The 27478-nt window shown below is 41.6% G+C and overlaps 1 protein-coding gene across 5 annotated transcripts in view; it reads right to left on the reverse strand.

The window, feature by feature from the left end:
* Nucleotides 1-23486: 23486 nt before the first annotated feature.
* The window catches only part of LOC119850826 (sodium channel protein type 5 subunit alpha-like), a 320846-nt gene continuing 316854 nt past the window's right edge, over nt 23487-27478 (reverse strand). For all 5 annotated transcript variants that reach the window (XM_043509706.1, XM_043509704.1, XM_043509702.1 and 2 more), the window contains 2 exons: nt 27091-27361; nt 23487-25548 (listed from right to left, as the gene is read on the reverse strand). In XM_043509706.1, coding sequence (XP_043365641.1) covers nt 24314-25548; nt 27091-27361 — 1506 coding nt within the window. In that variant the 3' untranslated portion in view covers nt 23487-24313. The remainder of the gene's footprint in view (nt 25549-27090; nt 27362-27478) is intronic.

The raw sequence follows: 27478 nt of genomic DNA on the forward strand, positions 1-27478 counted from the left end.
CAAATTTATTTGAGCATAAGCTTTCGTGAGCTACAGCTGACTTCATCAGATGCATTCAGTGGAAAATAAAGTGGGGAGATTTATATACACACACAGAGAACATGAAACAATGGGTGTTACCATACACACTGTAACAAGAGTGATCAGGTAAAGTGAGCTATTACCAGCAGGAGAGCGGGGGGAGGGAGGGAGGGAAAACCTTTTGTAGTGATAATCAAGGTGGGCCATTTCCAGCAGTTGACAAGAACGTGTGAGGAACAGTAGGGAGGGAAATAAACATGAGGAAATAGTTTTACTTTGTGTAATGACACATCCACTCCCAGTCTTTATTCAAGCCTAAGTTAATTATATCAGTTTGCAAATTAATTCCAATTCAGCAGTCTCTCACTGGAGTCTGTTTTTGAAGTTTTTTTTGTTGAAGAATTGCCACTTTTAGGTTTGTAATCGAGTGACTCTCCTGGCTCTGTCAATCTGTCAAACTACAATCCATTGGTGATCTTCCTGAAAACACCATCCTAACCACTATGGATGTAGAAGCCCTCTACACCAACATTCCACACAAAGATGGACTAAAAGCCATCAGGAATAGTATCCCCGATAATGTCACGGCAACCCTGGTGGCTGAACTTTGTGACTTTGTCTTCACCCATAACTATTTCACATTTGGGGACAACCTATACCTTCAAATCAGCGGCACTGCGATGGGTACCCGCATGGCCCCACAGTATGCCAACATTTTTACGGCTGACTTAGAACAGCACTTCCTCAGCTCTCGTCCCCTAATGCCCCTACTCTACTTGCGCTACATTGATGACATCTTCATCATCTGGACCCATGGAAAAGAAGCCCTTGATGAATTCCACCATGATTTCAACAATTTCCATCCCACCATCAATCTCAGCCTGAGCCAGTCCACACAAGAGATCCACTTCCTGGACACTACGGTGCTAATAAGTGATGGTCACATAAACACCACCCTATACCGGAAACCTACTGACCGCTATGCTTACCTACATGCCTCCAGCTTTCATCCAGACCACACCACACGAGCCATTGTCTACAGCCAAGCTCTACGTTACAACCGCATTTGCTCCAACCCCTCAGACAAACACCTACAAGATCTCTATCAAGTGTTCTTACAACTTCAATACCCACCTGCTGAAGTGAAGAAACAGATTGACAGATCCAGAAGAGTACCCAGAAGTCACCTACTACAGGACAGGCCCAACAAAGAAAATAACAGAACGCCACTAGCTATCACCTTCAGCCCCCCATTAAAACCTCTCCAATGCATCATCAAGGATCTACAACTTATCCTGAAGGACGAACCATCACTCTCACATATCTTGGCAGACAGGCCAGTCCTTGCTTATAGACAGCCCCGCACCCTGAAGCAAATACTCACCAGCAACCACACACCACACAACAGAACCACTAACCCAGGAACCTATCCTTGCAACAAAGCCCGTTGCCAACTCTGTCCAGATATCTTTTCAGGGGACACCATCATAGGGCCTAATCACATCAGCCACACTATCATATATAAAATATAAAATCTCCCCACTGTATTTTCTACTGCATGCATCTGATGATGTGAGCTGTAGCTCACGAAAGCTTATGCTCAAATAAATTTGTTAGACTCTAAGGTGCCACAAGTACTCCTTTTCTTAAAAATAAAGAGTACATTTCTGCCCACAAATATCCCTGGAGGGTAAGATGATTTCTGATCCTTTACATGGCTTAGGAAAGGTGTGTCCATGCCAGATGAATGCCTCCCAGAAATGCCTATTCGAAGGTATATATTTTTCACCCTTCCCCATGTTATTTCAGTTTATAGAGCAAATTTAACCACGTGTATATATTAATGGATTTTTTTTTGGTTTGCTGGCAATTAAAAAGTTTGTTTTGGGTCAAACTGACAATGGAAATTTCAGCAAATCAAAAAGTAAAAAAAAATCATCATTTTGGGTCAAACAGAATGTTTTGTTTGCCCAAAGATGAAATATTTCATTAAGATTTCAAATACTTAATTTTTAAAAGCAAATTAAAGGAAATTTTGAAACAAAAAGTGGTTTCGAATAAAAAAAATCAAAGAGGGTTTTGTTTCAAAAGCGTTGAAGTGAAATGTTTTGATTTTTCAGTTTGTTTCAATTGAAACAATTCAGCAAAGCTGACACAAATTTGCAAAATGTTTCAGGGTCACCAAATCTGTATTTTTCACCAAAAAAATGGTATGGTGGAAAAATATCACTTCAACCTGGTCACGTAGAGGAATTAGGGCAGTATGACTATGTCACTCGGGGTGTGCAAAAGCCACACACCAGAGCAATGAAGTTAAACAAACCTAACCCCCATGTAGACAGCGCTTGGTTGATGGGAGAATTCTCCTGTCAAACTAGCTACCACCTCTTGAGGAGCCAGAGTACCTATGCCAATGGGAGAAGCCTTCCTGTCAGTGTAGGTGGTGTCTTCATTGAAGTGTTATAGAGGCATAATTGTGTCGCTGTATATTTTAAGTGTAGCTAAGTCCTTCGCTGTATTCTAGACATTTTTGATGTTTTATAAATAATCCATAAACTTTTAAGCAAATCCAGTCATCTACCTTCCCTGATGTAGCCAGAAACTTAATCAGAAGTCCCCCCAGGCTCCCCACAAACACTAGTCCTAGTCTGAACACTAGTCATGTTCCCCACCCAATCCTCATGAAAACCTGAGGAGCAGGAATGGTTAAGGGTCCAAACAGAGTGGAAACAATGGACTAGATGGGGGTCAAAAATTCCTCTTCATAAGGACAGAGATGGAGACACGGGCCCCCTGAGGAAATTAAGGTATCACTCCCAAGAGAATGTAAGAGCTTGATTATTCCTATCCGTTTAGCCACTATATGACTCTGAAAGAGTCTTAGGCATCGCTGAGTAGGAGATCAATCCAACTTAGCTCGGTAATGCCAGGACAAGTGGGTTTAACAGGCAGTGCAAAAAGAATAAAATAAATGCATACTCCAGCTGTGTTTATCTGGAAGCCCCCAGCTAAAGGAAGAGACAAACAAAGTATAAAGTGATTCCTTCAGGAACAGGTTTCAGAGTAGCAGCCGTGTTAGTCTGTATCCGCAAAAAGAAAAGGAGTACTTGTGGCACCTTAGAGACTAACAAATTTATTTGAGCATAAGCTTTCATGAGCTACAGCTGCATCTGATGAAGTGAGCTGTCGCTCATGAAAGCTTATGCTCAAATAAATTTGTTAGTCTCTAAGGTGCCACAAGTACTCCTTTTCTTCCTTCAGGAACAGTTATATTTCATAGCTTACTTGTTTGCAGGGATAAGCAGGCAAGTCTCGGGGGAGAGCAGAAGTAAACATTCTGTATAACTCTGCTTAATGCCTGTTGTGGCCTTGTACACAGCTGCAGAATAAGTGTTATGATTCAAGAATTCCTTGACTGTTATATTTAAGGGGCCATTTATTCAGAGCATCTCTCAGTGACATGATACCACTAAGAAAATCTGTCCCTTGGAGGCAGACCTGTCTGACCCATTAGCTTGTTAGACAGATGAGAGTTTGGAATATAAACCCTAGTCTTGCTCCATGACAGGCCAAGGAGACTGTTTCATAGAGGAGCAACAACGGTGTCTCCAAGAGAGTCACTGAGCAGACTGGACATGGTGTCAAGGCACTGGTAAGAGGTGTCTGTACTCCATGGTATTTGAAATGCTGACATTAACAATGGCAGGAAGATCTGAAAGCATATTAGGGGAGGGGGGATACTGGTAGCAACTGGGCATCCTGCGGGAACATGGAGCCCCTCAGAACTGAGAGACTTATTTGCACAGTGTTACAGCATTGGCCTGACATCCTGGGAGAGGTGAGAAAAAGCCCAGACTTGGGTCAGAAGTCTGAGCATATTTTGCCAGTAGCTATAAAGGCATTTACATATATTGAACCCAGGCAGTCAGTAGTTGCAGCAATCTCAGCTTCTGATTTAGTGCTGAATCAGTTCTTGCACGAGCCTTACAGCTTCAGGTTTTTGTGGTATACAGGTCTGCTATACAAACTGTCACTCGTCCTACTCGAGTGGGTTGTCACGGCTGGGGAAGCATTGTGAGAGGCTGCAGTTCCAAGGTTCACTTGGACAAAGAAATGGCTCCCGGAGGCCCCAAAACAATGCCTAGCTCAGGGCTCAGTTTTAGCACTGACACTTTTCAACTTCTTCACAAATGACTTTCCTAACACTACTGCCAGGCATTTTATTTATGCGGATGACATCTGTCTGGGAGTACAGGACCAGGATTTCAGTCATCTAGAAGAACATCTTCCCCTTGAAATTCTTGAATTCTCTAGTGAAAACGTGATCTTTCATAAACCACATTTCTCTGAGGTATAAAGTATGCCTCAAACATAGCCAGAATCCTTTGATAGTAATCTTTGTGACTGTCTTCAGTAAAGTCAAAGGATTTAAAGATATGTTCTGCTTGCTTGCAAATAGCATAAACCGAAAAAGATACCTGTGTATCTCCAGTTTCTTTGTGGAGTTTGTTTGCAATTTAAAATCTTGCAAAATACTGCTTCTAATCTGTCCATTGTGAAGATTTGTAAAAGCTGAAGTTCTCTGAGGCATTGGAGAATGTTGATGAGATCCTGCAACCTTTGTTGCTTTGTTCCTTCTGTTTCTGTTCTTAGTTTACTCCTGACACCATGTCATGTTTCTGTACCAAATAAGGACTGGCTACAGAGCTTGCTTATACACACACCAGTTGTGTTCACAAGGGCCTTGAATGCTCTGCCGGGTATGGCTGAGGTTCATTTAAATAAGGCATTTTACACACAATGCCACCTAATGGCTGAACAATAAAATACAGTTTAGCATCCCATGATTACATTTCTCCCCTCACGGGGGTCTCAGAGCCCTGACTCCAGCCCAAGCCCAAACGTCTATACTGCAATTTTCTAGCCTTGCAGCATGAGCCTTGCTACTCCAAGTCAGTCATCCTGGGCCAGCCACGGTTATGGGACGGGTCTTTTATCACAGCATAGCCGTACCCACAGATAACCTCTTCAAGGAGGCCATTACAAGGGGAAGGAAGTCAAAGATTAATATGGTTCTAGGCTTCAAGACAGTGAAGCTTCTGACCTGCCATTATTTTTGGCTCACTGATTTTTGCATTTTTGGGCATTTGTGGAGGAGGAGAAGAACTTTGAACATTTATTAAGATGAGTGACTTCTACCCCCCCAGGCCTCATTAATTTTGGGCACAACTCATATTTACCCTCTCTGGAGCCTCAAAGGGAAGATACACACCACGAGTTTGCGGATTAATCATTCAGTTAAGGTCTTATTTTTGAGATGGTAAGTGAAGGATAGGAGGGAGCTTGTTCCTACTAACCAGTCTGAGGGAGGGAGTCATACCTGGGTCCCAAAACATCACCAGTGAACTAAGATCCTTTTCAGTATATATCAGCAATTGCACAATGTGCCCAGACATTTGCTGGTATCATCATCAGCTGTACAGAGAGCCAGTAGCCTGCAGTCAAAATAAGTCAGTAGGCACTCGTCAAAGATATGTAACATAGTCTGAAGTTAACCGCAGGTGCATCGCTGGTCATTAGAAAAACCCCATTTAAAGAGCTTAGCCACACAATTGTCCTATTTGAAACCTGTTCAGAGACAACCATAGGTGCCTTGGCAGAGCAAAACCTGGTGGACAGATGGTTGGGTCAGTGATGAGAGAGTGTTTAATAACTGTCGGTGCTGACCACCCATTGCACCAAACATCTTCCACCGTCATGTCCTGTGGTGGCATAAATGCCCATAAAGGGGGTTTAGAAGACAGGCGAACTGGTGTGTGGTTGAAGATGTCTGCATACAAAGACAGGCATGATCTTGGCCAGCAGCATGACAGAGGCCTTCTCACAGTGAAGGAGCTGTGCTATTAAGTACCAGTAGCTATGGGAACGGAGTTGCCCATAAAGTCCCAGTAACAATATGCATAGCTTTGTTAAGCTGTAGATCAACCTGCCTTGTGTGAGACAAGTGACACCAGAGAGGAGCGCAGTACTGCACCGCTACAGACTAGGGACCGAATGGCTCGGCAGCAGTTCTGCGGAAAAGGACCTAGGGGTGACAGTGGACGAGAAGCTGGATATGAGTCAGCAGTGTGCCCTTGTTGCCAAGAAGGCCAATGGCATTTTGGGTTGTATAAGTAGGGGCATAGCGAGCAGATCGAGGGACGTGATCGTTCCCCTCTATTCGACACTGGTGAGGCCTCATCTGGAGTACTGTGTCCAATTTTGGGCCCCACACTACAGGAAGGATGTGGATAAATTGGAAAGAGTACAACGAAGGGCAACAAAAATGATTAGGGGTCTAGAGCACATGACTTATGAGGAGAGGCTGAGGGAGCTGGGATTGTTTAGTCTGCAGAAGAGAAGAATGAGGGGGGATTTGATAGCTGCTTTCAACTACCTGAAAGGGGGTTTCAAAGAGGATGGCTCTAGACTGTTCTCAATGGTAGCAGATGACAGAACGAGGAGTAATGGTCTCAAGTTGCAATGGGGGAGGTTTAGATTGGATATTAGGAAAACTTTTTCACTAAGAGGGTGGTGAAACACTGGAATGCGTTACCTAGGGAGGTGGTAGAATCTCCTTCCTTAGAGGTTTTTAAGGTCAGGCTTGACAAAGCCCTGGCTGGGATGATTTAACTGGGACTTGGTCCTGCTTTGAGCAGGGGGTTGGACTAGATGACCTTCTGGGGTCCCTTCCAACCCTGATATTCTATGATTCTATGATACTCTGCTGTTGAATAGCAGAGGGAAAGGGCTGATGTTCTAAGCGTTTGGGTGCTTGCACTCTAGGTTGAACCAGCCAATCTTCTGAGCAGGTTGTTCCAAGTGCTGACTTTGGATGCCATCTTCCTCAAGTTTCAGAGTAGCAGCCGTGTTAGTCTGTATTCGCAAAAAGAAAAGGAGTGAAGTGATGAAGTGAGCTGTAGCTCACGAAAGCTTATGCTCTAATAAATTTGTTAGTCTCTAAGGTGCCACAAGTACTCCTTTTCATCTTCCTCAAGTGGTTGCTGTATGTTAATGACCTATCCAAAGGATAGGGGGGGCGCAATGGATCAGCATTCCCATCATGCTCCCTGTCAGTACCTGGCCTGGGCCAGGGAAGCTAATGATCCAATCAGCGGACCAAATTTGGTGATGAATCCTGATCACATGCCACCCAAGGCACGTTGAGCATACGCTAAGAAGAAGACTGCGACCCCAGCATATTGCCATCCTTCAACTTTCAAGACATTGGACTGGCGCTTTGAATTCTTCAGCTTAATGTTGAGGGCCTGTCAGCTGCCAAACACAGCATCATTAGTGCCTTTTCAGTAGGTCATGAGGATTATTTTACTGTTTTTATGGCTGTGGGCACTCAGCAGATGCATATGGCATACTCAGTGTAGGCATTTCTTATGGTGGGAAAAGAGAAAGTGATGGATTATCTGTAATATGTAACAAAGTGGTACTTAACCCTTTGAGTCATGCATGACCTGTGCTAGCAAAAAAAAAAGGGCACCATTCTTTCCTCTCTCTGATTTAATGGAAGGTGACTTAACTTCAGCTGCATTAAGAGGATCTGACATAATTAGCCAGGACCAAGTGATCCCAGTTTCACAAGCCTAATACATAGCCCTTTCCCCTCGCCTCATTCATTAAGAGCTTGCAGCAGAATAAAGAAAGCCTCTTTCTAGTCAGACAAGCCATAGTCTGAGAAACGCTATTTTATTGTAAACCTGCAGTGCGATCTCAATAGTGGAGAGAATTGCACTCATTTCGCTCAGTAGGAGGGGCTGAAATTCAGTGCAAGGAGTACCAGTGGTTTTTTCTGGGTACAGATTGTAGACCTGCTCCTTTTCCCATTGAAATCAGTGGGAGTTTTGCCACTGACTTTAATAGCTACCAAACTTGGAATGTGTAATTTTAGTTATAACTAACCTATCTGAACCTCCAGCTGGAGCCTTCTAGTTGAGTTTCAAGCAGCTGGGGGCTCCGTGCTGTGTCCTTAACAAAGGACGGGAAGTATTGCACAGCAGTGGCCCAAAGCTATAGTTAGCCCCAAATACAGGTGGTGCTAATAGTGCAGAATTCTGTAAGATTTGAGAGATATTGTCCTGTCTTAATGATTAGAAGGCAGGGTTGCTACCCGTCCGGGTTTTACCTGGACAGTCCGGTTTTTGGCTTCTGTGTCCACGTGCCATTTGACAAACCCTGATGTCCAGTTTTAAGTGAAATGCATAAGCAACACCAACAAACGTAGTGCTTAAGTGCAATATATTGTTTAGTACTGAAATGTACTTAAGTGCTTAAGTGCAATATATTGTTTAGTACTGAAATGTACATTCTATATTTTTGTGTTATTATATGTTAAATATGTGAAAATATGCACTGTTCATTCACTGACCTTCAAATGTCATGTAGCATGCTCCCCCATAGATATGGGATATTATAAACTCCTGTGCCATGTACCTATTAGGTGGTTAACATTGTTCAGAGCTGTAAATAGTCTTCTAAAGAATTGGCCTGCAGTGAAGTTGTGTACTTCTTTCAACAGGGCGAATAAAGGTGTCCAGCACTTATCTGGGATTTCATGAAATCTCAAGAAAATGGGTTAAATCTTGACACAGATCTCTCTGTCCATGAGTGTTACTTTTTTTTGTGCACAGCTACATGAATATATTTCAACCTGCAATCCTGAAATTGGAGAGTGACAATCATAGTCCACCGAGATCTTCAGTGTACTAAACAAAGTGCTACACAATCTAAAGTCTTGCATTTCACAAAAGTTTTTTGGCTTCAAAGTTAACCAAGCACTGAAGAATCTACCACTAAGCAAACAAGAGGCATTCAAACTAAATGCTTTAGACATCTACCAAATAAGCGCAGAGTATTTGGAGAAGCGCTTTAATTTCGGACCAGAGTCATACTTACAAAAAATTGCCATTCTCAGTTTGAAGTCGAAATCCACAATCCTGTTGAGAATTTACGTGAGATTTTGACATACACATAGATGGTGAATGACTCTTCAATGACTACTGCATCTTGAAAGAAGCACTACCAAAGCTGGATCTGAATGATGAACTCTCAGTGAGCCAGAAATGGGAGAATTCTTTTGACAAATGTGATGTACCAAATCTTTTGAAAATTGTAGAATGTGCTTTTGCAATTCCAGTCAGCAGTGCGTTTGTGGAGCGAGTGTTCAGCATTATGCAAAACCTTTGGAGCGATGAAAGAAATGGGATGTCTTCAAACCTGGTCAAGTCTGAAATTTGCATCAAGTTCAACTTCAGTGTGTCTTGTGGGGAATTTGATGACTTTGTACTGAAAAACAAAGAACTCCTGAAAGTTGCAAAAATCAAAAGGAAAGTACACATGGAAGAAGTAGTGGGTAAGTTTTTTTATCTTGTCTGTATCTTTTAAGAAACGATAGCATTTTTAAATTAAATAAATACAACTCTATCTGCATAAGTAAAATATGCACAATCAGACTGTAATCATATCTTATTGATTTGTACCAAGGTCTGGTAGTATGGGTGTTTGACCTAGGCTAATTGAAATATATGTCTGGTTTTGGTCTGTGGAAAAGGTGACAACCCTATTAGAAGATAACTGTCTGAGGGTGGACTTGAACCGAAGCCCTCTAACTGAACCCAGAGTTTTAGAAACAGAAGTCGCTGAGAGTAAGGGAATCTAACTAGTCTTGGCATATTAGAGCTATAAGGGGAGTTGGGTTTGATTCTTACTCTGTGCTGCAGTTTAGGAATACAGACAACCTGGGAGAGAACTCAAACTGCATACTTTACACAACCATACATGGGGAGAAATGTACAGAACGTTGTCTCCTCCTATGTCATTCACACAGGATAATATAGTTGTAAGAGGCACTCAGTGCAGCCTTTTGTACAATAAGATCCATATATTGGGTGACTTGCCCAGCTGACCAGGGCATACAGATCAATCCATCTCAGAGTAATAGCTGCACAGACATGCAGTCATCATTGTACATATTCACAGAGATCACATTGCAGCATTACTTATGGAAATTCATACAAGATGCTATTATTTTAGCTAGAGCGTTTCCCATCGTTAGAGGGGACTTAGAGCAATGCTGTTTCCCCACCATTTACATACTTATTTCCTTGTAGTAGAGGGTCCCTACTCTGCTCTGGGTACATATGTTTATTAGGGTTGCCAACTCTGACAAACTATTCCAGGGGATTTTTTTCCACCAACATGATGTAATGTCATTTTCTTTAAATATTCTATTAAAATCTCCTGGATTGCTTTCAGTAGTCACTGGGAGACCGATGCCGATTCCGGGAGACTTCAGGCCAATCCTGGAGGGTTGGCAATCCTAATGTTTATGTTGCCTCTCACACATCCACTAAAACCTTCAAGATGTGGACTTGCTATACTCAAGTACCTACATGACCTTGATTTTGTAACTCATCCTCTCTTCCTCCATTCCCTCCCACTCCTCCAGGCTTTAGTTTATAAACCCTTCTAGGCAGCATGAGGAGATGGCTGACCTCTCAGACATCAGGTGAGCAGTGGTACCTGTTTCCCTGCTGGGTCATCTTCATCAAGCTGACAGTGTATTTTGACCCTCCAGCCAAATCAAGAGTCCTCCCCTTCCAGAGTAAAGAAAGTCTAACCAAAAAAGAAAAACAAGTCCTTTAGTCCTCTTTAGGCCACAGCCCTCTGCTTAGGACCTATGTGGCATTCGAATTCTTCCCCAATTGTTTCAGGGACTCCTCCCGTTAGATCAGGAAAAGCCATCTGTAGCTCCCCTTGAGCCACAACAGCGCTCTTAGGGTTCGTCTACACTGCAATGAAACACCTCTAACTTCTCTCCTCATGGGGTCCCAGGGCCTGGGTTCCAAGCTGAGCCCAAACTCTACACTGCCATTAAACTGCCCCGCAGCCTGAGCCCTGCAAGCCCAAGTCAGCTGATACAGTCCCGCTATGGGTGTTTAATTGCTGTGTAGACACACCCTAAGTCCTTCCCTTCCATTGCAGGGGGTTTCGCATCACCCCTCTAGGTGACATCACAGAGGAGCCCCTATCTCTACTTCAAGCCACAAGCCTCAGTCCTTAATGCACAAAGGAGCTGACAGCCCAAAGTTGCTCTGCTTGACTGCTTCCCAGAGCCACTCCCAACAATGCTATTCTCCCTCTAGGCCTTCTCACAGCACCTCACCAGATTCTCCCTTGGAAGGTCACTGCTTAAAGGCATCCTTCCCAAAACCACAACCTGCCTCGGGTTTCTTCAGAGGAGCCTCTCATAGACCAGGGCAGTCCAGGCCTTGGAGAGCTGCCTTAGGTCTTAACCAGTTTTCCCCTTCCTAGCTGGCTTTGCTATAGCCTGCAGGGAAGAAAACCAAGTATAGGTGGGAGCTGGGCCTGTTCTCCCCTTTAAGGCTTAGCTTGCTCTGTAACAGGTCTGGATCATATCTTCTTACTTGTGGTATGAGACAGATTTTGGGGCACCTCCAAAGAGACAGCAAACAACAATAATAATAAATAATAATTCCCAGCAAACACACCAAGGGCCAGTAACCTGGCGCTCAGAAATGCTTGGGGTATCTTTCAAGTATTTTAGTATCTGGAATGTCCGAGACAATGAAATCCTTCGTGTTTTCAATGGACATTTTCTCTCACCACGCTTCCAAAGTGCTCCAACTGGAAGGATCAAGAGCAGGTAGCGCTGTCTCAGCCCTGCTAGTTCGGCAGGTTTTCCAAGCCTCCTGTGAGTCTATGAGGAAAATCCTTTCTACTTGTTGCATTCCCTGTTGTCCACATACTTGGGAAAGTGTACCCTATTTGAAAGCTTCACCTCACAGCCTGTTGTATGGCGCACTTTGGCTGCCTCATCCCGCAAAATGTGAGGAAGTATTAATCCTCAGGCCACACCCCCAGTATCCCTAGTTCCAGCACCCCTGCCCTCATAGATTCATAGATACTAAGGTCAGAAGGGACCATTCTGATCATCTAGTCCGACCTCCTGCACAGCGCAGGCCACGGAATCTCACCCACCCACTCCTACGAAAAACCTCACCCATGTCTGAGCTATTGAAGTCCTTAAATCATGGTTCAAAGACTTCAAGGAGCAGAGAAGCCTCCCTCAAGTCAACCATGCCCCATGCTACAGAGGAAGGCGAAAAACCTCCAGGGCCTCTCCAATCTGCCCTGGAGGAAAATTCCTTCCCGACCCCAAATATGGCAATCAGCTAAACCCTGAGCATACGGGCAAGATTCACCAGCCAGATACCCAGGAAAGAATTTTCTATAGTAACTCAGATCCCATCCATCTAATATCCCATCTCAGAGGATTTGGCCTATTTACCCTGAATATTTAAAGATCCATTACTTACCAAAATCCCATTATCCCATCATACCATCTCCTCCATAAACTTATCGAGTAGAATCTTAAAGCCAGATAGATCTTTTGCCCCCACTGCTTCCCTTGGAAGGCTATTCCAAAACTTCACTCCTCTGATCGTTAAAAACCTTCGTCTGATTTCAAGTCTAAACTTCCTGGTGGCCAGTTTATACCCATTTGTTCTTGTGTCCACATTGGTGCTGAGGTTAAATAATTCCTCTCCCTCTCCTGTATTTATCCCTCTGATATATTTATAGAGAGCAATCATATCTCCCCTCAACCTTCTTTTAGTTAGGCTAACAAGCCAAGCTCTTTAAGTCTCCTTTCATAAGACAAGTTTTCCATTCCTCGGATCATCCTAGTAGCCCTTCTCTGTACCTGCTCCAGTTTGAATTCATCCTTTTTAAACATGGGAGACCAGAACTGCACACAGTATTCTAGCTGAGGTCTCACCAGTGCCTTGTATAACGGTACTAAAACCTCCTTATCCCTACTGGAAATGCCTCTCCTGATGCATCCCAAAACCGCATTAGCTTTTTTCACAGCCATATCACATTGGCAGCTCATAGTCATCCTATGATCAACCAATACTCCAAGGTCCTTCTCCTCTTCCGTTACTTCTAATTGATGCGTCCCGAACTTATAGCTAAAATTCTTGTTATTAATCCCTAAATGCATAACCTTACACTTCTCACTATTAAATTTCATCCTATTACTATTACTCCAGTTTACAAGGTAATCCAGATCCTCCTGTATAATATCCCGATCCTTCTCCGAATTGGCATACCTCCCAGCTTTGTATCATCTGCAAACTTTATTAGCACACTCCCACTTTTTGTGCCAAGGTCAGTAATAAAAAGATTAAATAAAATTGGTCCCAAAACCGATCCCTGAGGAACTCCACTGGTAACCTCCCTCCAACCTGACAGTTTGCCTTTCAGTAGGACCCGTTGCAGTCTCCCCTTTAACCAATTCCTTATCTACCTTTTGATGTTCATATTGATCCCCATCTTCTCCAATTTAATAATAATTCCCCATGTGGCACGGTATCAAATGCCTTACTGAAATCTAGGTAAATTAGATCCACTGCATTTCCTTTATCTAAAAAATCTGTTACTTCTTCAAAAAAGGAGATTAAGTTGGTTTGGCACGATCTACCTTTTGTAAAACCATGTTGTATTTTGTCCCATTTACCATTGACTTCAATGTCCTTAACTAATTTCTCCTTCAAAATTTTTTCCAGGACCTTGCATACTACAGATGTCAAACTAATTGGCCTGTAGTTACCCGGATCACTTTTTTTTCCCTTTCTTAAAAATAGGAACTATATTAGCAATTCTCCAATCATTGGGTACTATTCCTGAGTTTACAGATTCATTAAAAATTCTTGCTAATGGGCTTGCAATTTCAGGTGCCAATTCCTTTAATATTCTTGGATGAAGATTATCTGGGCCCCCTGATTTAGTCCCATTAAGCTGTTTCAGTTTTGCTTCTACCTCTGATATGGTAATATCTACCTCTATATCCTCCTTCCCATTTGTCATGCTACCATTATCCCCAAGATCCTCTTTAGCCTTATTAAAGACTGAGGCAAAGTATTTGTTTAGATATTGGGCCATGCCTAGATTATCTTTAACCTCCACTCCATCCTCAGTGTTAAGCGGCCCCACTTCTTCCTTTTTAGTTTTCTTCTTATTTATATGGCTATAGAACCTTTTACTATTGGTTTTAATTCCCTTTGCAAGGTCCAACTCTACTCGACTTTTAGCCTGTCTCACTTGATCCCTACATGTTCTGACCTCAATTAGGTAGCTTTCCTTGCTGATCCCTCCCATCTTCCACCCCCTGTATGCTTTCTGCTTCTTCTTAATCACCTCTCTAAGATGCTTGCTCATCCAGCTTGGTCTACAACTCCTTCCTATGAATTTTTTCCCCTTTCTTGGGATACAGGCTTCCGATAGCTTCTGCAGTTTTGATTTAAAGTAATCCCAGGCCTCCTCTACCTTTAGATCCATAAGTTCTTCAGTCCAATCCACTTTCCTAACTAATTTCCTTAATTTTTGAAAGTCAGCCCTTTTGAAATCAAAAACCCTAGTTGCAGATTTATTTTTGTTAATCCTTCCATTTAGTTTGAACTGAATTAGCTCATGATCACTTGAGCCAAGATTGTCCCCTACAACCATTTCTTCTATGAGGTCCTCGCTACTCACCAAAATTAAATCTAAAATGGCATCCCCTCTAGTCGGTTCAGCAACTACTTGATGAAGGAATCCATCAGCTATCGCATCTAGGAAAATCTGAGCCCTATTATTATTACTAGCACTGGTCCTCCAGTCTATATCTGGGAAGTTAAAGTCTCCCATGATCACGCAGTTTCCATTAGTATTTACTTTATTAAAGACATTAAAAAGGGCTGTATCCATATCCAAATTAGATCCCGGAGGTCTATAGCACACCCCAAGCACTATCGTAGGAGAGGCTTTACTAGTTTTCTTCCCCAATGTAATTTTTGCCCAGACAGACTCTGTCTTATCCATTGCATCGCTCTTTATTTCTTTACATTCTACCTCATCATTGATATACAATGCTACTCCACCCCCTTTACCTTTGTTTCTGTCTTTCCTAAAGAGCACATACCCTTCAATATCTGTAGTCCAGTCATGACTACTATTCCACCATGTTTCTGTTATCCCTATAATATCTGGTTTCACTTCCTGCACTAGTAGCTCTAGTTCCTCCATTTTGTTACCTAGACTCCTCGCATTGGTGTACAAACATCTTAATTTTTGCTGTTTGGCCTTGCTCACATTTTGTACCCTATTAGGCACAGTCATTCTACATCCAGTATAACCTATTAGACTAGTATCCACTCCTTATATACATTCTCCTACCCACGGCTGTATCCATTCTTACTTCATCTTCTTCCCTCCCAATGCTAAAATCTGGCGTGGAGATTTTCTGGACATCTCCCATCCATCTCCCCCCAATTCCTAGTTTAAAGCTCTCTTTATCAGTTGTGCCAGCCTCGATCCTAGAAGTCTATTTCCTTCCCTACTGAGATGAAGTCCATCCCGAGAGAACTGACCTCTGTCCATGAATGCCTCCCAGTGGTCATACATCCCAAAGCCCTCCTTATAGCACCACTGCCTAAGCCATCTGTTGACAGTCATAATCTTGTCAGACCTTTGTTGCCCTTCTCTAGGAACAGGAAGGATCCCGCTAAAGATCACCTGAGCCTCAATTTCCTTAAGCGTCTTCCCCAGCCTAGCATAATCTCCCTTAATACTTTCCAGCAAGAATCTAGCCGTATCATTTGTTCCCACATGAAGGATAATTAGGGGATTCTTTCCCGCTCCCTTTAGGATCCTTTTCAACCTCAGGTCTACATCCCGTATCTTAGCACCCGGAAGACAGCACACCCTTCTATTCTCAGGATCAGCTCTAGTTACAGGCCTGTCTATTCTTCTCAATAAAGAGTCCCCGATCACATAGACCTGCCTTTTCCTGGTGACAGTGCTATTCTCCAGTGTCTCCCCTGTTCTCTCTGGCTGCAAGTTCTTTCCATTCCTATTTTCCCTTACAATCTTCTTCAACCCATCCTGTATCCTCCTGGGGCTCATATTTGGTGTAGTCTCCCTTGACTCTTCCCCTTTTTCTATAGGGCTCATCCTCCACAACCCAGCAGTTTGAGGGAGTGGGAGGGCCGAAAGCCCCTTGTGCAAGAGAAATTGCCCTGTTCCATCTGAACCAGGGCCAACACAAGGAAGTAGACAGCAACAGTGACAGCTGCCTATTGTGAGCTGTAGCTCATGAAAGCGTATGCTCAAATAAATTTGTTAGTCTCTAAGGTGCCACAAGTACTCCTTTTCTTTCTGCCTATTGTCAGCCCTACCCCAGGCATTGGCTGAGGCAGGATCCTCAGAATTACCTCCTATAGGAAGAAGTCAAGATTCAGACCCCTACTGACTCTTTCAAAGGGGGACTATGGCTCCTCCCCTAAGATCCAGGTCCCTTCCCAAGGAATGAAGTTTCTGGCCAGACATCATGAGCAATGATGAACGAAACCATGAGACAGCTCCTTAGGATCTCTAGTGGGTTTTTGGGGGGAAGGGGGAGGGGAGGCCACACATTTCCTTTTAAAAACGTAAGGAAAGAATGTCGGGAGAAGAGGAGAATCTGTCCGAGTCTGAATCCTCCTTGAGCATCCAGAACTTCAGTCTTTAACATAAAGACTGAAATACTTGTGACTGCCTGACAGCCACCCTCTGGGCCAGCCCAACAGGTACCTCCAAAGCTTAAAACCACGAGCGGTGACAGCTTGAGCTAGAGAACTAAGGCTTTCTAGCTGCACCTGAATCTGATTCATACAGATTGGGCACAGGGCACTGGCCCTGTGTCTAGAGCATGTCTATCCTGTAGCACCTCCTGCTGGCCAAGCATGGCACTCCCTCAGTGTCTCCATACCCATTTTTCTGTCTGTTCCTGGGATTCACATGGGTTAGTCCGCCAGGTGGGTCACTCGCAGGGCTTTGCTGCCCTAGAAGGGGCTTGAAGTCCAAACAAATAATTCTTGCACAGTGCTTGGACTCCCCTTTAGTCTACCTTCTGGGCTGCCTTTCAGTCTCTCCCCTCTGGGATGGAGCTGCTCCCAGGCTGCTCGCTTCCCTAGAGGCCCTCTCACAGTCTCAACCCCTCTGGGCCACTTTTCCCACTTTCCTGCTCTGAGCTAGAGTGCTGATTCTCCAGAGCCCTTCCAGACCCTACTTCATCACCTTCCCAGGACCCAACCTGCTCCCTGTGATTCCCTAACCTGATTTTTCTCTGTCCTTTTATGAGGCCCTGGTGGTTCAGGCTGTCACCTGATCCAAATTAGTCCAGGACCACTAAGCTGGGAGAACTAATTATGGCACAGGGAGGGCTGATTACATAGGGCTGGCTAGCCACAGGTCTCATGGCCCTTAAATGGTCAGGTCACCTAGTCACAACCTGTGACACACTCAAAATTATTTTGAAAATCTACCTTAGATTGTAGCTGAAATGAAGATGTCTGTGTGGACTGGCATTTACAGTATAAAGAACAGGAGTACTTGTAGCACCTTAGAGACTAACAAATTCATTTGAGCATAAGCTTTCGTGGGCTACAGCTCACTTCATCGGATGCATCCGATGAAGTGAGCTGTAGCCCACAAAAGCTTATGCTCAAATGAATTTGTTAGTCTCTAAGGTGCCACAAGTCCTCCTGTTCTTTTTGCGGATACAGACTAACATGGCTGCTACTCTTAAACCATTTAAAGTATAGTTTGGTTAGGTTCTGAAGAACAACTGTGAAAATGGAACTGTGGGTTCCTAATTTGTTTACCTCAATCACCTATCAAATGTGCTGAGGTTACAAATGGAAAGTTTTCCTAATAACCAGCCCTGCAGAATCAACCTGGATTCTTTCCTTCTCAGACGTCATGAATAATAAAGGTTCCAGATTATGCCCCCATTTTAGAGCTCATGCAGCCCTATCGTTTTCAAAATACACTGTCAGTGGGGATGCACAGATGTAAACTGAGCTAAATAAAAAAGCCATTGCTGATGTACAAGAAGGATTTGATCTCTCCTAAAAAAAAGCAGTTATGAAAAATTAGCAAACTTGGTAGAAATCAAGATGGCAGACCTGGTATTACATTACATAGCAACCTCCCATGGCTCGAGACTGGGCACTGCTGACAGATGGAGAGAGCAGAAAGATGTTTCCTTGCTGCAGGGTTAAGAGCTGTAAAACTATATTTTTGTCACTAAGTGAGTAGCTAGGACCATGGAGACAGATGTGAGGGATGAAATCCTGGCATCACTGCAGAAAGTGGCAAAACTTCCATGGACTTCAATGGGGCCAGGATTTCACGCAAGGAGTGGATCTCTTGAGCAAGAAAATGACATTGAACGTGATCCCTTTTCAGCATGGCATGGTACTTTCCAGTGTTGCCACCTCTCACAATTTTGTCACAAGCATTACAAGATTTGATGTTTTTCTTAAAGCCCCAGCTTGTGGAGTCATGTGACTGTGTGAGTTTTCATTTAATAAAAATCCTTCTAGCCCTCATGCTTTAGAAGAAAAGCTTGAAATGTGACCCAAGTGCACCCTGAAGGCCTAGAAATGGTTTGAAACCTGATGTGATTTTTAAATGCTTATGTTGTGTAACATTGTACATAGTCATTTTTCAGAGCAAAAGAGCACTGGAATTCCCAAGACTGGCAAAAATCCCATCTCTCTAGTGACAGGCACTGTCATTTGGGGGACATACCAGTAGAGTCCATAACTGAGATAATCCTACTAACCATGGAATTGGGTTTAAGAACTTGAGTCTGGTAAAAGCACATGGCATGTGAACCGACTCAAACGGCTGGGTTGTCAGCTTGCTAAAATAGCTTATGCGGAGGTGCTGACAAAAACATACCCTCATTGCAGTCCAACACCTTCAGTCCTCATGGGGTTATCAGTGACGTTGGACTTCGAAGCATTTTTCACTTGCTGCCAAGAGCCATTCCACTTGGACTATTTGCTTTCACATGTTTTCCCTTTGACATGGGTGCTATTTCTTTGTCATATGTAAACACTCAGCAGGATATCCATGTTTGTTCTTTGGAAAAAAAGGGAATTTATGTCACAACGCTATGTAAAACTCAACTCTAAGAAACTGCCTCTCTTATTTACAATTTCAGGGTTGTTTTTCTGTGTTCTTTTCCTGTCTGTTTGCTGTTTAACCCACTTTCTGGTCTCTTCTCAGCACCCATACCATATAACAGTAAAATTCATTGCTGTTGTCAACACAACACTCTTATTGTCACTCCGCAGAGGAGTGCTTTGATACTAGACCTTCACTACAAAAACTAAAAACTAATTTCCCCCTGCTCTTACTCGCACCTTCTTGTCAACTGTTTGAAATGGGCCACTTTCATTACCACTACAAGTGATTTTTCCTCCTGTTGATAATAGCCCACTTTAATTGAATTGTCTTGTTAGAACTGACCCCCACTTGGTAAGGCAACTCCCATCTTTTCATGTACTGTGTATATATATCTTCCTACTGTATTTTCCACTCCATGGATTTAATGAAGTGGGTTTTAGTTCACGAAAGCTGATGTCCAAATAAATTTGTTAGTCTCTAAGGTGCCACAAGTACTCCTTGTTGTTTAGACCATCTCAGTGGCCTGCCTCTGATTACAAAGCCATCAACATGTCTTTTTTTATTTGTGCCACTACTGCTTTGGCTGAGGTCATTATGAAAATTATTGCTAAAAACAAAGCAAGCTGCCATAGCTTACTATAACAGCACTCCCTAAACTGACCTGTACTCATGTAGCACTAGGAATTTAACCCAAACTGTAAACTGCTATCTCTTCAAAGTTGCCCATGAATTTAGCCACACAAATCCCATTAAAGTAAACAGGAACGAAAGTCATTGAAAGTATTATGACAATAATCCTTGGGCAACTCTGAAAATGGAGGGGCTGATTCTGATCTCACACTAATTTTAGCTTAATCGGGTCTCATTTTCCACTATCTTTGTGCTTTGTGTAGTCATTTACACACAGGCAAAACAGGCCTAATCCTTGTGTAAAACTGCCATAGCTTTACTGACTTCAGTGAAGCTTCACTGATTTATACCATCTGAGGATCAGGACCCCCAGCTCTCTACCCATGACTGCTCAGAAGTCAGTAGATTATTTACTCTTCAGAACGACTTCCATCTTTTAAGTAGAATGAGGGCTTGTCTACATGTACAACTGCACTATTTTAACTTCAGATGTGATTTTAAACCAGTTTTGTTGAACCAGTACAAAAGACTGTGTGAACGCTAATTTCAGTTGAAATCAATCTCATTTTGGTACATTTTAGAGTGATTAGGAACAAGCCACTCTTAAACCAAAATAAGAGTATCCAAACAACAGCTTTCACAAGTTTAATTAAACTTGTAGAAGTCCGTGTGTAGACAAGACCTGATTCAATCAAAGCAGATAAAATAATCATAATAATCATAAAAATACATACCAATATGATTAAATAGGGGAAAATCTGTATTATTATTAAGAGGACATCTCATGTGCAAAAGTTTTTTACATCACTTAGGCTTGATTCCACATTCCTAGTACACTCCATATTCCTACTAAGTCTACTGGCAAAGATTGGTTGAGCTAGAAATGCAGGATTGATTCTATGTATTACTTACTTTGGACAGAAGATTTTAGGGCCTGATACAAATCCTCCTGGAGTTAATGGGAGTCCTTCCATTGACTTTAACAAGATTTGAATCTAGCCTTTAATGTGCAGCAATCAGCCTTACTACGAAAGAATTACTTGAGTGGATTTCATTGATTCTTCATCTCTTAATACACATGAAAAAAGTTGCCCTGCATTTCTCAACCAAATTTGGCTACCAAACAGGATTTGGAGAAATCATGTAAATGTTGGTACAATAAAAAATAATTTGGCACAGAAAGTATGTGTTATCCTTATTTATTTAATAAAGAAACATAGTAAACTTGGCTTTTTCCAGATACAAATAGCTTAGTATATACTGTGATATTGGCTGAAATTTTATGTGCTCTTTTTGTAGTTTGATGATTCATGCTGTACTCTTTATTGAGCAAATCTGCAGAAAATGACAGCACCCATCATGCTTATAATCAGTATGCAATGTCCATCAAGTCACTAACTACAATATTCTTACACTGGGAGGTTGTACCACTGATATATTGTGATCAGTATCTCCTTTAGTAAAGATTTGCAGGTCAGGTACTTGACGTTTTTAAGGGAGTCCGACATATAATACAAATGCAGCACTTCAGTTCTCAAAAAATATTCTGGAAAACAATAGAAAATCCAATAGAAAACCAATGTTCCATTTTACAAAGCTTTTGAACCTAATTTACAATTTATTTTTAGAAAGTTTATGGTAAATATCTATAATTAAGTCCCTCTTTCAGACTCACTTTTTTACAGCTTTGGGGTACAACATAATATAGTATGCAATTGTATTGATATGGTAGGGTCTTGCAGTAATTAAAATGATGCTCCATCTCAGGGGTCCAGTGACTGCTGGAAGAGCTTTCTTGTAATATAATCAGGGACCAGCTGATTTTCTATCACATCATTCTATTATTTGGCTTCAGTGTTATTTATAGTATATTAAGAAGTTACATTTTAATATATCTGCTAAATCAAGTAACAAATAATTAAAATAATAACAAAATAATGTGAACAACCTATCACCGCATTATGTAAGCTATTCAGTCTTTGGTCTAAAAATAGGATTTTTTGTATACTAAGAAATTAGATGAGCAATACCCATTCAAAATTAGCATTATTCCTCCCCCATTTTGTTCTTCAACTTTGAAAAGAAAATAATCCTATTCATTGTCAATTAATAAATATGGTTTTGTTTGATATGTATGTGTATCTACTATTTCCTTCAGTCAGAGGCAGCAGCTCATTTCTAATGATCAATAATTCTCTTTCAAGAGAAAAAAAAATGTAATCAGTAAGTCATGTTGTTTGAGTGTCAGCCACTCTAAACATTTGCATGATACACACATATAAATATAAAATATGACATATTCTTTCTGGGTGATATGTACAATCAGTATAATGTTACAGCATAAATTACACAAGGAATCTGTGGAAAGATTCTCTAACTTGAGAAGTCATGAGCAAAATTTATGGGGGGAGGGAGAAATTCCAGGCTGAAAAACACATTTGGAGTAGTTTCCTTAAATTGGAATCTAATTACATACAAGATTCAAAGGCAACAAAATCCCAGAAGGAAAATCTCTATGGTGTACACCATAAAGAGCGGGTTAGGGGACAAGAGAGAATGATTATAATAATACTTACAGAGTGCCTTTCACCCTCATAGTGCTTTGCAGCCATTAATTAAGTCTTACAACACCCCTGTGAGGTAGAAAAGTATTATTATCCCCATTTTATAGATGGGTAAACTGAGGCACAGAGAGGTTAAATTATTTATCTAAAATTCACATAACAAGAATCAGGAACGGACCACAGGAGTCCTGACACCATGTCCCCTGAATAACCAGTCGACCACTCACACAACTGAATGCCTGAAACACCTCTCATTGGATGAAGAAAAATTCATTAACATATATGTAGTCATATTATTTTATGTGTTTTCTTCACATATTCTGACTCATTTTGTCAATGGATGATGTGGTCACAGGAAAATTTCATTGTAACACGGTCTTGTTGCTGGATAGCTAAGATTCTCAGTAACAACCCCATGTGGATTTTGACACCTTTATAACCCAGAATGTAACTAAATGTCAACTACAGTACACTTTAAATACATTCTTGATAAATCTTTTTCTCCAAGGTGAAAAACATGGCTACTATTCCTTGTGGTGCAATGGCTCATTACAGACTTCTCAGGCAAGACCTCCCATGAAGACCTCCCCGAACCCAAGTACCATCATATCTGAAAATAACAAAGAGAGGACTTTTCTGTAACCATGGACTTGTCTCTTTATATTCCATAGACACCTCCTCACATTTTGCCAAGGCTGGCAGTTTGATAATTAATTACAATTTTTTGTACAGTATAAAACCACTAAAAATGTCTGCTCCTAAAGCACTTATGATGGGACCCCATTGCTATTATATGTTTGGCCTGAGACTGATTGGTATTTCACATGAAAATATTCCTCTGCCTGCCTGCAAAAAGAAAGGTTCCCGAGTAATCTAAACACAGCCTCCAGTAAAGTAACAGATGGAAACCAAGAAGGGATTCCAAATATCAGAACTTTTGTACAGACTGTCACACCCCATTGATAACACTGTAACAACTCTCCCGCACTGTACAACCTGCATCAAAACATTAGAGAGTGATATTGATGCATAGAGCTTGCAGTAAGCAGGCTTAGCTCCATGTCATTGGAGAAAACAGATCCTATCCCACTCACTTAACAGAAAATTTATCTGGATACATAGTGCTTTGGGGCATTTTACATCAGATTACAGGGTTATAACCTATTTCTAAGAGAGTTTGATTACAACAGGCAAAGCATATTCTTGAAACATACTAAAAAATTAGTATTTTTATTAGTTTTACAAGCAGCATCCATTACTGTCTGATTTCCTGTAGGGTAGAACAAGCCATTTCTCTCTTTATTATTTGACATCACTTTCTTCCTCCTAATTTTTTTTTATTACTGATGACAAGCAGTTACATGTCCCAAAGGGGAGGTCATATTATAATAAACAGTTATATGTTCTTGATTAAATATTTTACGTTGCAACAACTTTCTTTTGGGAATGATGGGAATCCCACCAATTATTGTTACCTTGGTTCAGAGTTTAACATGTCGGGTGTAAAGATCATCTATCTCCATGGAAAAAGAGACAATTATTTGATTTAAGTAAAAAAATATCAAATATAATAAATTTATGAAAGACCATTCACAACATATACAGTAAGTGTTACGTTTTGCTACAGCAGCTGTGATATATATTTTTTCTTTTTAGAATGCAAGGTCATACATTGCCATAAGTAAACACACTAATATGAGTAAGACCTTAAATGAATGTTTACAGCCTGGTTTTATCTGTGGATAGATATACACTGTGTTTACTGTTTTACAGTCTAGCATATTCATTATCACATCACTGATATAACAGCTATGACCCTGCACAGATTCTTCCTGTGCATATAGAAACATTGAGCAATGTTGAAAAGAGCAGGGTCAAAGGTTATAACTTATCGACTCCCATAGTTAAGGGTAAAAACTCCATTGTTTATTTTGCAACTAATATTTAATAAGAAGGCTGCTTCAATTGTTGTGTAGTTACAGCATTACATTCTGTAAACAATATTTTAAAGCATTCTAAACGAACATTTAGACAATTGATTCTTTATCTCTGTCTGGAGATATCAGATAATCTAAAGGTTCATCACTTTTGCTAGAGTCTGTCACCTTTAACTGGAGGTTGTCACTAGTGGCTCTGGTGACACTGTCATAAGATGGAGGGAAAGAGGTTGAGGACACAGTTTCTGATTTGTCTATTGGCCTACAATAATTTTCATTCATCATGAATGCAATGAGACCTTCTTTCTCAGGTGCCTCATCTTCAAGCATGTTGCCATCACAAGCCTGGTGACGGTATAAGAAAGAGGCCTGCTTCAAGGAGCGTTGAAACAAATGACTCCTGTAGGCCCTCTGGATAATAATGGCAGAAACCTCCTCTTGTTTCCGTCTGAGTGTGGTTGTGATTGGTTCATAAGAAATTTTAGATGGATTGGCAGCCATAAACTTTTCCTCCATCTGTATTTTAAGGGCATCCATTTCCCCAGTTTCTCCTAGTACCCGTTTGGTAAAAGCAAATAAAATATCCAAGCAGTGGATCCTATCTCCGCTGACCATGGGAAGGTCCATGGCTATGAGTTTAATTTTGTTTGGTTTTGCTATGCGTAAAGGTTCTGCCAGAGCATCTGCAAAGTCTGAAAGCACAGAATACTCAATAAATTGAGTCGCTTCAGGATCAAACTTCTCCCAGATTTCATAAAACATATCAAAGTCATCTTCGCTTAGAGGCTCTGTACTTTCCTCAGTGGCTACGCTGAAGTTCTCTAAAATAATGGCTATGTACATGTTTACAACAATGAGAAATGATATAATGACATAAGTAACAAAGAATAGAATCCCTACAGCAGGGCTTCCACAGTCTCCCTTTGAACCATTTGCATTTTTTAGGTTCGGATCACAATATGGCGGTCCAGTGTTTAAAATAGGATTGAGAAGACCATCCCAGCCAGCTGAGGTTGTAATTTGGAAAAGACAGAGCATGCTGTTAGCGAAGGTTTGGAAGTTGAACATGTCATCAATCCCATGCTCCTTTTTAACATAGGCAAAATTAGCCATTCCAAAAATGGCATAAATAAACATGACCAGAAAAAGGAGGAGACCAATGTTGAACAGAGCAGGAAGGGACATCATTAAGGCAAAAAGGAGAGTTCTAATTCCTTTGGCTCCCCGTATAAGTCTTAGGACCCGGCCAATCCGAGCCAAGCGAATGACTCTGAAGAGTGTAGGAGAGAAAAAATATTTTTGAATGATGTCAGAAAGCACGGTACCTTTAAGAAAAAAAGAAACAAATAACCAATTAATACATGGACAACAATTCTAGATGTTCTCATAAAATGGTTATTCCAGATTACTAACAAGAACATTCCCCCAACTGTCCTACTAACTGTGCCTTTGCTTTCTCCTAGAGCAGCGGTTCTCAACTAAGGCGCCCTGGAAGACTGTGAGCAGGTTTCAGGGAGTCCGCCAAAATAAACCAGAGATCAGGGCCAGTGTCCTGGGGCTCAGGGCAGAAAGCCAAAGCCCAAGCTATTTGGGGCAGAAGCCAATGCCCGAGCAGTTCAGCTTTGCGGGGCCCCCTGTGGCATGGGGCCACACACAATTGCCCTGCTTGCTACCCCTTAATGCCAGCCCTGGCTTTTAATCTACTGGATATGCCAAAAAACAGTTGTTGTGGCACAGTAGGCTGTGGAGGTTTTTATAGCAAACTGGGGGAGCCTCAGAAAGAAAAAGGTTGAGAACCCCTCTCCTAGAGGAAACACAGCTAAGGGGCTGATGGATTGATTGGATTTCATGCCCAGTCAATCCTCAGGCTCTTTGTTGAGTCTATAGACAAAGATGTCAAGGAAAGTGATAGTTTTTATGCTGTGGACACCTGCCTATTACACACTGGGACTGAGATCACCAGTTCAATTAATACAGGCCACAAGCACTTATAGCTTTCAGTCACTACCATTTGAGCCATTGCTCCTGAGGTGAAGGACTAGAATTCCCCAGTGTTCATCCTCCCCGACCAAATTTACTTGGACAAAAAAGTATAAAGTAACATGAATATCTTTAGGAGACATGAGAGTTAAATGCTGGTTTTAATGGAAATAATCTCTAGAATGTTCCTCAGCTACTTTTCTTTATTTGATCAGTCATTTGTCTCCAACTGTATCGTTTTCCCAATTGTTACTTTCTTTTTAATTGGCAGTTCATACTCAGATTGTAAACTCTCTGGGGCAGGGACTGTTTTATTCTGTGCCTGTACATCACCTAGCATAATGGGGTTCTGGTCTATGACTGGATCTGCTAGGCACTACTGTGATACAAATAATAAATAATAATAATGGCCCAAGTGGCTTTTGACTTTTCTTCTTACACCCTAATGCATTGCAACTACTAATCCTCTGACTGCCAAATCTCTAACACACCCCCCTGTGATCCTATCAGCCACTAAATGCCCATTGAAATCCATGCCAGGGGACGGGAGGGTGTTACTTGTTACTTTCAGCAGTATGGCACGTATGTTCTACCTGGATGTATCTGTTATATTCAGCATACCCAAACTCTCTACCTTTGCCTGGTCATGCCACATTTGATTGTTATGCGGTGTTATTTAGATATGATTTAAATATAATTAAAATATTTAGGACCCAGTCCCATAAGTGGCTCTCCCATTGGTGGAACTGAGGGTACCCAATGCCAAGCTGGGGGTGCTCAGCACCATATTGCAAAAAGCATTTAATACAGGCCAAACACATCTCTGTTTCCACATTTTATTTGTTCCGTTTGGCAAAAAGACTTCTCTGCCATTGAATTTTACCTACCCACAATGGATAGAATCACAACAACAAAATCAAATATGTTCCAGCCATTGGTGAAATAGTAGTGTCTTAGAGCCAACATTTTGATGCTGCACTCTGCTGTGAAGATGGCAACAAAGAGCATGTTGATTTTATGAAGGATGTTCACTTTGTCTAGACTCTGGTCATCTGTTTCCACCATCATGGTGACCATGTTAAGGCAGATGAGAATCATGATGGAGACATCAAAGGCTTGTTTTGAGACTATGTCAAAGATAAAACCTTGGTATTTGTTCTGAAACAAAGGAAAGGATCATTAGTGCTAGTTATGAGACTCAGATCATATAAAATGATGATATCATTCCCTCCCCTTGCAATTGGAATCCCGAAGAAAATATGTCACAGTTTCCAC

The sequence above is a fragment of the Dermochelys coriacea genome, chromosome 2 (assembly GCF_009764565.3).
Source record: "Dermochelys coriacea isolate rDerCor1 chromosome 2, rDerCor1.pri.v4, whole genome shotgun sequence".
NCBI classification, from domain to species: Eukaryota; Metazoa; Chordata; order Testudines; family Dermochelyidae; genus Dermochelys; species Dermochelys coriacea.